Below are 12,351 nucleotides of genomic sequence, written 5' to 3' on the forward strand. Positions count from 1 at the left end.
CCGAGCCTATCAGCAGGGATGTCTTCTTGTTCAAGTCCCTCCCCTGGAGAAGTTCACTTTATTGGATCTCTCAAGCCAGGCATAAGCCACGTGCAGATTTAGCAACACCGCATCACAATACCCATCTAAAGTCGCCTGTGAAGCGATCTGATTGGCTAACTTCGGCAGCTGATGAAATGGCAACGGCGCGACGTATTTAATTTTTTCAATTATTTATTAGTACGAATAACCCTTCAACCCTCATATACCAGGTTCACGTTTTTTTCCGACCATCCTGTATAGAGGATGGTTGCCTAGTTGTACTTCCTCTTAAAACAATAATCACCCTCACCGGTATTCAAACCGTTGATTGTGTATGTTGGTTAGTACTTCATTAGTTGGTTGCCTTTAGTTATGATGTGTTTGTCTGTTGCAGGCTAGTGACCGCTCACCGTCAAGCTGGCCGCCAGTACAGTGACCACCATGAACCCCCACTACCACCCCTACACGGAGCTAACGTCCCCCCACTCTCCGCCGCCCGACAATAACAACTACCACGGCCATCCTCCGCAGGGTCATCCGCACGGCCCCATGAGCAACGGCCACGTGTTGGGCCCCCATCCCGGGGGACCTCACCACCATCACCACCACCAGCAGGGGCCCGGCCAGCACCACGAGCACCCGCACGCGCATGCGCCGTTCGGTGCGCACCACCACGCCAACAGTAACAACAACAATAACAACAACAATAACTGCCCCACGGTGAAGGTGTGCGCGGGCTGCGGAGGGAAGATCATGGAGCGGTTCCTGCTCCACGCACTCGATCGCTACTGGCACAACGGCTGTCTCAAGTGTTCGTGCTGCGGGGCCATGCTGGCGGATATCGGCGGCTCCTGCTTCACCAAGGCCAACATGATACTCTGCAAGACAGACTACATCAGGTACTGTACCTATCGCATTCCTCAGTATCACGACCCGCATTCTTATCTAGAAATAACTCATGAGTGAAAAGTCCGCAGTGCTGCAATAAGATTTGCATGAATTTTAGGGGAACCCCTACTACTTACACAACTCTCCCTATCGACCAACGCAGCGGGCTAGACGGCACACAATTACTCCCTAAATATGTTTGGATTGTGAGTAATCTCCCTATGAATATCACGTGTCTAGTTATTATTAGACCTCATCTTTTAGGCAAAATCATATTTTATTCCTGAAGAGAGAACTTGAAATGAAGTTGTACTTACACATTTCATATATTTCCAACCTTAAAAACGGTGGACGTGCAGTGCCTAAAAATGCCTAAATTAACGTTAGAACGTATGCCTATATTCTTATCATTTCTAAATCCCTAAATCGATTAAAATGCTTTTAATTTTTTTAGAAATAAATATTTGCCTACTCGTCTTCAGTATCTTGAACAGTACATTCCTAAAATACTTCTGAATCAAAATATTAAAAGCGAGAAGGTGTAAACCACACTCCCTGGAAGTCCTTCAAAATCTCCGGCGGTAAACACGCTCATAGTCTCTGTGTCACCATGCAGGGAAGAGTAACCATTGAACTTGCTGGAAACAAAATTCTTCATTTCAATTCGTGGGAATATTTCAGTGCGTCTGTTTGTTCAGTGTGTGCATTATGCTGAAAGTGTAAACTTCCAGTGTCGACAACGAGCGTTACCAAAACAGAATGAGCGCACGGTATTGTAGAAGTTAATCGCAAGTATACTATTTTCAGAAAGAATTTAATCCATGGGTATAATATTTGTTGAGACTATCAATAGGATTTTGATAAAAATTAAAATTGTCGATAAAATATTAAATGTGAGGAACATAGAGTAGCATGCGCTAATCCTCTTAGCGCGACTGTATTTGGTAATGTGAGTTTTGAAAAAATGTCTATGATCTCCACAAGTCGAATTTTCTATGTCGAGTTTGAAATATCACGGTTCGACAGAAGTTAAGGCAGGATTTTTTAACAATAGATTGTAATTTATTCTGGTATGTATACGATACTTTGAACCTAGCGTATTGAAGAGTAAGTTGAGAATTAAATTGCTGTTTGGGTAATCAGACTGTAGACTGATTTAATGCGGCTCTCCAAATCATCTCATTTTCATCCTGCAAATACATCGAAGTTTTGATGACTCTGCCGTGGAAGAATGTAAAGAAAGTGTTCTTAACTCGGGTCCTCATATTCCTCGAGATAAAAAAAATAATGGAAATGGCGTATGGCTTTTAGTGCCAGGAGTGTCCTAGGATATGTTCGGCTCGCCAGGTGCAGTATTTTGATTTGACTTGCGCAGCGATTTGTGCGTCATAATGAGGATGAAATGATGATGAAGGCGACACATACAACAAGCCCCCGTGCCAGCGGAATTAACAAATGAGGGTTAAGATTCCCGACCCAGTCGGGAATCGAACCCATACCCCTATGACGAAAAAGCAGCTCGCTAACCATTTAAGCGTGGAGCCGGACAATGTTTCTCGAGGTGATGCAGCCCGTTATGGGCACACCCCCAAGTAGGGTGTTGCGTATACCTTATAACTCATGCGAATCTTAAATCTCTGTCAGTATCGGAAATCTAACCCAGGCCTCCGAGAAGGGCAGTTATGTGACCTTAACACAGGTAAAAACCGGCGTTTGCCCAGCGTGAAGTTTTAAATACCCTAAAATGCCATCCATCTCAGCTGAAATAGAAGCGGCTGTCTACGGAATAGGATAACAAGGAACCAACAGCGACAGATTGGGGTGTAGTCTGCTAACCTTCACCAGCGGAAAAAAGCAAAAGACCCATCATTGTAAATTTCAAACTGTCCATTCAGTCTGTGAACGTGTGTAAAGAAATAGATGCTACGCCAGTTAAGCTGTTCAAGTTGCCCCCTTTGGAGTATTCCACAAGTTGTGCAGCCGTGAGTAAAACACAGTATACTTTTTGATAACCCGCAGTCTTCAATGATGTTCTGAAGGGCAGCGGGACTGCTAATGGCATCTCGAACTCGATCTGGCAAGTGTGGCGACCAGTGTTAACAGACGGTTCTGACACATGAAAGAAAAACCGAAGCATGGCTAGGATTATAACCAATTTACATTAAAATAATAATAATAATAATAACCCTCAAAAGAATCCGACAAAATATAATATAATCTCCCAGGATTTCCTTTTATTGGAACGCATATGGACATAATTTTTTCCTGTATGAAGTAAATCTTTCTTTTTTGTTCCGTTGACATTGACGGTAAAAGGAAGACATTATCCTATGAATTATAAGTTATTACACCACCTATTCTTCACATCATGACATAATGCAGAAGATGATTATAAACTGAAAATTATTTCGGAATACCACAAGAAGTGTCCTTGGGCCACTAATGATTATTTTACAATACATATAAGAAAGTGGATAGAAGAATTCTCCGGACTTACTTATAAAAAACTTGTCCGGCCGCGAGGTGTACGAGGCAACGCGTCCGCCTGTCACCCGGCACCCCGGGTTTGATTCCCGGCTGGGTCAGGGTTTTTTAATTGTAAATGATTAATATCCCTGGCCTGGGGACTTGTGTTTGTGTCGTCCTTAACGTTCCCTTCCTCACATTCAACACTCTACACTTCATCCATTCCAATTACGCGCAGGTTCATATCACATGGTGCAAGTAGGGGGAAAATATCTCTCTAGGTCGACGCCCCGAACAAATAGCATTAAAGAAACAATCAGGTTGATGGCCAGTGGAGACCTTTACCCAATTCAGTAATTTACAAGGAAATTGAATCAATTATTGACACGATGAGAAAACGGAAGATTGCGTTTTTGGACACATGTACCGTTTGCCAAATTTTAGACTCCTAAAACAGCTTGTTGATTTCTTTTGGAATAGTAAAACAAACAAAAAAACCTAGTTTAAAGAAATACATATGGATTTGGATGAATTGAAAATTACTACAGAGCAAATCAAAAAAAGAAGACAAGAAGATCGTAAACAATATACGAAACTATCACTTAAAACGTCAAAACGTAAGCAGTATGTTATATCACTAGAAGAACGGGCTGCATGATCGTCTTGAAAGAAAAAGTTTTGGGAAAATAAGAAATTATCAAGTTTAAAAAATGAACGTATTTTATGTACTTATTTTTTGAAGATGTTATCGTATAAGGTTTATTTTAATGCTCCAGTGTGGGCATAAACAGTGTAAATAAAAAAGTAAGAAACGTATTGAACATATTGATTACTGCATCGTGTAAGTTATCAGAAACCTCGTTTTCGTTATTTTATGCTTGTTTACTTAACGTGATTGCCTGCTGCCATTTCATGATGGATACAGTACTTTTGTATCCATCTCTTGGCACAGGCCAGAGTAAAGTGTAGCTTCCACCGAAGTCCCAGTCTCATCCATGGCTGTGACAATATGGAAGGTGCTGGTGGGGTATGGGTAGTGCTGAGTAATGACATTCAGAGCACGACTAGTGCATCTGAGTGTTATGAAAGGTGTTGCTCATAGGGTCAGTCGTGCTGCAATAGCACTTTCTGACCTAGTGAGGAAAGCAATGGCAAACTACCTCACTCCTCGTCTTGCCTAGTACGCCTCATTTTGGTGCTGCCATTGGTTTTTGCGGTTTCCTTATAACCGCATAACCTTTGGTACTGCTGTTTGAGGATCCAACCAGCCTCTGGGCTGATGACCTAACAGACAGACACTTAACGTGGTTCTTCATGTCTCAAGTGAAGAAAGAACCAGGTATAGTGATTACCACTCAATCCTACTATTTGTTCTGTGATGGAATGATTTATTTTACCTTCCACTCAATCGTAATTTATGATGGCTCATGGGAAGAAATTACGTAAACACTTTATACCACTTAGTGCTGAGTTGTATATTTTTCCCTTTTTACTTTCAGCTAATTCGTGAATTTTCACGGCTTATGTGAAGAAACGGCTGGATATAGACCCTACCATTCTATCACACTTAGGGCCGTGTAATATAGTTTTACTGACGTGATTCTTCATATCTCCCGCGGAGAAGCAATTTCAAATTCAAGAGCACTTATTAGTGCTCATTAGTGAACCGAGAAGGCCTAAAATATTTCATGTCTTCCTCTCTCGCGCTGTTGAAATTATGGTTACACTTTTTAATTGCTTATTAGAAAATAATATCTGTAGTCTGTAAATAAAAATTAATTTGTACGCGTATAAATATGGTACAAATATGTTAGCACTGTTGTTTGCTAGAATGGTTGGTACAGGTGTCTTCGGTTCAGAGGACCGTCGGTTCGACTCCCGGTCGGGTTGGGCTTTTTTACTAGCGTCTGATAAATTCCTCTAGCTCAGAGGCTGGATGTTCCTGTTCGTCTTAATACACATTTTTATATAAATATAACTTAAAAGCTTTCAGTCTGCCGAACAAAAAATTGCAATATACTGTAAATATACCTGTAAAAAAATCACTATTAGACAAAGATTTACATGTTTCGTTCTTAAAAGAGCATCATCGGATTCTATCAAGTCACACTCAATATTTTGAAATATATCATGTTTATTTCTGTTCATTCAACTAGGAATTATAAATTTGGAACATCTTAGTGCAGTTCTGATTTGTCTTCACTCCAGCATACAAGGCGAGGCGTTTGAAAAACCTTTGCTCTTTCATTGGCTCGAATCCGACCGGTTGTCACTCTGTTAACCCTCCATTACAGTAAAATGAAAATGTTAAAGGTCCACCTTTTCAATACCATGAATGTTTATTGATGTGAATATATATCACATAACGTCTAGAGAAGGTTGGTATTAGTTTCGACGCTCATTGCGCGTCGTCATCAGCCAACAAATCAATTGAGCAAAATGCAACTAATCGAATAGCAATATATAACACATGATAGCACCTGCAAGACAAGTGTTAAACTATGACTAGTTGAAATATAAAACACATGACAGCAAATACAAGGATTAATGTTGAAAGCTAAATTGTCAACAGGTAAAACAATGAAAGCAAAACAGAGAAGGTAACAATAGTTAGGGTATGATACACGAGAAAGTAGGCCAGCTTGACGTTTGTAGAACATAAGGCGTATCTATATACAACATTTAAATGCACCAACTAAGGCAAATTTTAAATATAACATTAAAATGATGAGGTTATGGTGCGTGGTAGGAGGTCGATCACAAGTTGTCTTTCGGCCTTGGCAGAAAAAGGGAAAAGGATTAAGATTCCCTGGACTTTATCTCCTACAATTGATTGCAACTCTCGGTGAGGAAAACTACCTCGCTCCTCATTTCCCTAGTTCCCTTCTTCAGTGACGTTGATGGCGGAGCTGTTGAGGATCAAACCAAACTTCGAGCTGAATACTCAGCATACCCTACATAGCCGCAGAGCAGACTACTCGCCAAATATATCCTACATTTTGATCTTTTACTGAACTACAATCCGCATTCTAGATAATCGCTTCGTAACGGCTCTCATCACACGTCTCCTTACCCAGGTGTGCTCTTCGTGTGTAGCGTCACGCTTCCCCTCACACTCCAAAGGTCGCACCAATATTAAATAATACATTTCGTTTGGCCATACGTTCAGCACATGTAATATTGGATCATGCATTGGATTTGAAGCTCCCATTCCCAGGAATTTCCAATACAGTAGATGATACTCGGCGGGTAAGGCATGTCCAAATCACTGCTGTCTTCATGTCTGTCTGGAATGTGACGTATTCCAATACTTATTTTAGTAATGCTCACTGGCGTTTGTGACGTGCGAAAATAAGGTGCGTGAGATAGAAAATGGCCGATACAAGCGAGCACAGAATTTTGTTTCTTTTGTTGTTGAAAACAACAGTTTGGCCAATACAGAAAGGGCCTCAAAACTTCAGAGGGCCTTCAAACTTACATGAGATCACAACTATAAACGAGTAATATCACGTAATGTTAAATTGAAACATTATAAAACATTAATCTTACCGGAATTTCTATAAGCATCAGCAAGTTTAACTTTAGGAGGTCATTCTAAAATTGTAGATATTGAAAAACAAGAACGTAAAATTATTAGGACAATTTTCGGCCCCAAACAAGAAAAAGGAATTTGGATCTATTTTTTGCTAGTTGCTTTACGTCGCACCGACACAGATAGGTCTTATGGCGACGATGGGATAGTAAAGGCCTGGGAGTGGGAAGGAAGCGGCCGTGGCCTTCATTAAGGAACAGCCCCAGCATTTGCCTGGTGTGAAAATGGGAAACCACGGAAAACCATCTTCAGGGCTGCCGACAGTGGGGTTCGAACGTACTATCTCCCAAATACTGGATACTGGCCGCACTTAAGCGACTGCAGCTATCGATCTCGGTGAATTTGGATCTAAACGCGAAGTGCAGACTTCTGTAGTCACACAGATAGTTTCATCAATACTGTACGGAGGAGAATTTGAATTTTTCGGACACATTTTTAAAATGGTTATTAATAGACTCGCAAGAATATTATTCAATGTAATAAATTTCCAAAACAGGAGAACAAATTGACTCGAAGAAACAAGAAGGGACCTCAATGAACTGAACATCGGGAAAGACATCATGAGAAACTGCGAAGTCTCCGGGACATAAATAAATAAATAAATAAATAAATAAATAAACAAGCATTTGGGGTGAAAACGTGCAGCAGGACTGGTACAGAGTGGTCAGAAGAACGGAAGAGGCAACACAGTGTGTTCATGAAGGGATTTTGGAAGAACAGGAAGGCGCAAGTCGTCGAGCCAGTGAACAAGTTTCAGCGCGCTCCTCGCATGGGCATAACGAAACAATTAACGTGGACCTGAAAACAACAGACATCAGATAAACCTTAACACACTCTCTCTCAAAACGTGTCGGACAGGTTAATGTGTTGTTACCAGTTCTCTTCAACTGTGTTTCGGAGAATGCTGCCCATGAATTGGAAGAACAACTTCCCAATAAAGCTTTATTAAACAAACTGCTCATCGGAGGACCGACGAGCGGTGACAAGATCAATTGCCTAGCATTCGCTGATGACCTAGCAGTATTGTTCAGAAATATAGACACTGCTATAGGGTCCAGATTTCCTTTAAATAATAGTTCATGACAAACATGAAAACAGCACTTCATCACCTAAAGACAAGGCATGGTAGGATTGAGAGAGTTGCGAGTTTCGGATACCTCGGCGGGATTGTCTAAATGAAGGCATGTGAAAGGCAAGCCAAAACAGCAGGCGAGAAAAGTTGGTCACTGCTTTCCGTAAACTCAGAACCTTTATAAGAAGAAAGCTGGTAAATAAGACGAAGATCAGCCAGTACAACACTGTGTTTAAACCGGAATATCTACAGTATATGGCACCGAGTACTTCCGAATGACTGGGAAATCTCGTCTAAGAAGCGCTGAGAGGGCGGAGAGAAAAATTCAACGCAAGATAATGGGTCCAAAAAATTCTAAATGGACAGTATAGGTTAATGGGACACGAAGAACTATATCGGGAAAATTAACGACTCATGGAGTGTATTAGGAGCAGAAGACGGGAATTCTATGGACACCTTTTCAGAATGGATGGAATGTGATTGACACTTTATTGTAGACCCAAAGTTTCTGACAAGTGTTTCCAGGAGGTGAGGAAGGACTCCCAAAAAGCTGGACTAAGGCGAGACGACATCTCAAATCGAGCACAGTACCGATTACAAATCAAAAACTTCAAGGACTTCCTTAAAGCACTAAGCGGAGCAGTGGTTGGATGTCGGAAATGCCGCAGGTTGCCACGGAAAGAATGCAGGGATTCTGGGCTTCAAAAAACGTTTTTAAAATGAGTAACAGCTATGTAACGAGGTCTTTAATGGCCCTAAACGATAATAATAATAATAATAATAATAATAATAATAATAATAATAATAATAATAATAATAATAAGGGACAGTTTTACGGCTTTCGGAGACGTCGAATAGCTTCATATTCTGCCGCGCAGGAATTCCTCTACGTGCTGGTAAATCTACTGACACTCGGCCGGCGTATTCGAGTTCCACCAAATATCGAACCAACGACCGCGAGCTCAGAACGCCAGCCGTCTATCAAGTGTGTCATTTAGACCGACACATTGCTGATTTAACATGAAGTTTCAGTAATATCTAAGAATGAGCATCTCTGGCAATAAAGGAGAGAAGAAGCAGACCTCATTTTAGTTGTCGTTTAGTCCTACTTCCCAAGGAAGTGGGCTCAATGCCTGATGAGATATGTGGTGGTTGATGTGCTTAAGTGTAACACATTCGTGTTGTTGGCTTACGAGGTGTTTATGAGCGTTCCGAGTTCTTCTGACAACGGATAATAGTCAAACTGGCCCCGGGGAGGGAGAATCACCTTGCGACACCTCATAAACTGCTGGCCTCCGGGCCGAGCTGCACACCGTGGCCCTTCGGGGCTCTTCCGCCATGGGGCTTGTTTGCCATTTGAACTGGCAGAAGCAAATTTCAGTGTGTAAATTCCGTTTTTTTATCAATTAGTATTTCAGGTACATAATGCTAAATTTCGAGTGGATATTTCTATATGTCTAAAAGTGCCTTAGACTCCGAAGCGAGGCTTAGTCATGACGGTATTAATGCTCTGGACGACAGCGTGGGACCCAGTAGCCTGAACTGTTCAATCAGAGATAATGGATCTCACTACAGCCTCCCATAAACCGTTCGTAAAATTTATACCCATTTATAAATTTTCTTGAGAAGTGCATTACTTAGACGTATACGAGCTGAGCCATCACTGGAATTAAAGTGAAAGCGATGCTGTCGTATTCGAGGAGGCATCGGCCTGGGCTGCACAAACACAAGTCCCAATATCCCTGCTTTAACAACACAGAACTTTCTTTCTGAGAAAAAAATACCTGCAAAACTAGCAATCGATTGTGCAGTCCTCCGCAAGGGCGGAGGTGGTTGGGTATAATTAATCTCCTGTCCCCAAGGACAGAGGTTCGATATGGATGGGGTTTTGATGTGTCTGAATGCATTGTTGTACAGGTCTGGACGTAAGCTAGAAAAGGGAGCTATGCAAATGCTTACTATACTACTACTACTACTACTACTACTACTACTACTACATTTATATATTGTGAATAGTGTTTCTTTTATTTCAACGAACAGTTCTCTGTGTAGGAAAACATTTCTTGAGCGTTAACATTAGAATAAATAAATACATTAATTAAATAAATTCTTCCTCTTCTTCTTCTACCACTTTTCCAATAACTGTGGGGTCGCGGGTGGGAAGTATGTCGCAAATGTTGATTTGCCTCTGTTTTAAGGTCGAAGGCCCTTCCTGACATCAACCCTTTGTGGAGGGATGTAACCACTATTTCGAATTTCTGTGGTGGAAAAAAAAGGAACTGGCCACCCTACCGTACGTAAACTCCGGCTCAGGCACACCTCTGCGGAGGTTTGGACCTGCCTTCGGGCAGAATACACTCTTACTTTATGTACAGTTCTGCTGCAACAGTTTTCTTGAGTTTTTATATTTAACACAGTACTGAACACCATGTTTTGTATGAATAATTGCATTTATTGTGTCTATTGATTTGATAAACAGAGATAAAAGTGTGAGGCGAAGGTTCATGAACATTGACGAAGCGATGACATATCTCTTAATTTTAAATTTAAAAATGTATTAAATATTAATGGTAATTAACGGAAATAATGATGTAAAATTTGTGCTATGTAACACTCAGTTTAAATTACAGACACAGAAAACGTTTCGATCCGACAACCTCGAGAATAGGTGCGAATTAATATTAGTTTTGTATTTATGTATTTAGTCCATCTCTCTGGTCTACTGGTTACTGTGATCCGTTGGCCTGGATTCGATTCCCGGCTCTGCCACGAAATTTGAAAAAAGTTATACGAGGACTGCAATGGGGTCTACTCAGCCTCGGGAGGTCAAATGTGTAGAGGAAGGGTTCGATCCTCATCTCAGCCATCCTTAAAATTCTTCTCCGAGGTTTCCCACTTCTCGTCCAGGCAAATGACGGGATGGTACCTAACTTAAGGCCACGGCCGTTTCCTTCCCTCTTCCTTGCGTAACACTTCCAATCTTCCCGTCCCCCACTAGAGCTCTGTTCAGCATAGCAGGTGAGGCCGCCTGGGTGAGGGACTTCTACTCCTCCCCTGTTGTATTCCCGACCAAATATTTTACGTTCCAGGACACTGCCCTTAAGGCGGTAAATGGAGGGATCCCTCGCTGAGTCCGGGTGAAAACCACCCTGGAAATTAAAAGTATTCAGTATAATACACTGAATAAAGATTTGTGTATTTATTTATATCTAGGGTAATTTAGGGTAAACGCTTGGTAATGTTAGGGCAATTTCATTCTTGCTTGTCGTCAACACTGTTTCTTGCGATTTACTCGTTCAGTCGCCTTTACGACAGGCAGGAGACAGAGTAGATGTATTCTACCGCCACCAGCCACAACGAGGACTCCAGAGTGTAATTAGTTGGGAGTTACAAGTGGAAAATCTCTCGCAGAACAAGTTCCATTTCATTTTCAAAATTAAGAATTCCGTAAGTACACTAATCATTCTATCCGTGAGCAAGGCCACTTAGTTAGTAGTTCCATTAGGTTCAGTTCGGGTGGTATCACTGTAGGTGCTAATACGCACTGTGATACAATTAAATCGGCTACTTAGTACGAACTAGTAAGGGAATTTCCAGAAATACCTCACGTAAACTTCATTCCTTATGAGCCATCAAGGAACTGTCTCTGATTTGTAACCTCGGTTAATATTTGCGAATCTAATCTGCTGAAAGTTGGCAGAAAGAACATTTTCTCGGTTGATCGTAAACGGGCTGCCACATTGTGCATGTTCATAGAGGGGATGGGTGTTGTATCTGTGATTGGAGTGGAGCCGCTGCTACGTCCGGATATGAACATAAAGAATTCCTTTTTGGATGAGAGTGAAGAAAGAGTTGAGTTCTCCCTGGGGCCCAAGCCACTTTGCTGGCTGGCGTGCAGCTTCTCCCGTCTCCCCCTGCCTCTTGCAGGGGAGGGATTGATCCCGCAGTCGGCCTGTTTTAAGTGATATTAACTTGGGGAAGTAGGCAGGTAATATTGCAGCCACTGGATTAGCTGGCCAATCAATATAATATGTTCTGATCCTGTAGAAATGTGTTGAAGAAGCAAGCTAAGAATAAACACAGCATAATCGTGCTGTTCAAATCATCTAAGAATAAATAAAAGGAATGTGGTGCAAATAGACTAAGAATAGAAAACGTAATGTGTTGCACAAATGAATGTCAAATAAGTATAGAACAGCGCGCTATTACTAACCCAACAGTGGCAATAGAAGAAAGTAGTGCAAGCATTCAAAAAGTACGCAAAGATATGCGTTGTGCACTGCAAATGAACTTAGAATGAATAGAGAACAAC

General features: G+C 41.4%; 1 protein-coding gene across 1 annotated transcript in view; it reads left to right on the forward strand.

The window, feature by feature from the left end:
• The first annotated feature begins 462 nt into the window (after positions 1–462).
• Positions 463–12,351, forward strand: part of LOC136872538 (rhombotin-2) — a 348,547-nt gene continuing 336,658 nt past the window's right edge. The window contains exon 1 of the mRNA XM_067146339.2: positions 463–920. Within this exon, the coding sequence (XP_067002440.1) occupies positions 463–920 (458 nt within the window). The remainder of the gene's footprint in view (positions 921–12,351) is intronic.

Source organism: Anabrus simplex, chromosome 4 (genome assembly GCF_040414725.1).
Source record: "Anabrus simplex isolate iqAnaSimp1 chromosome 4, ASM4041472v1, whole genome shotgun sequence".
Taxonomy (NCBI): domain Eukaryota; kingdom Metazoa; phylum Arthropoda; class Insecta; order Orthoptera; family Tettigoniidae; genus Anabrus; species Anabrus simplex.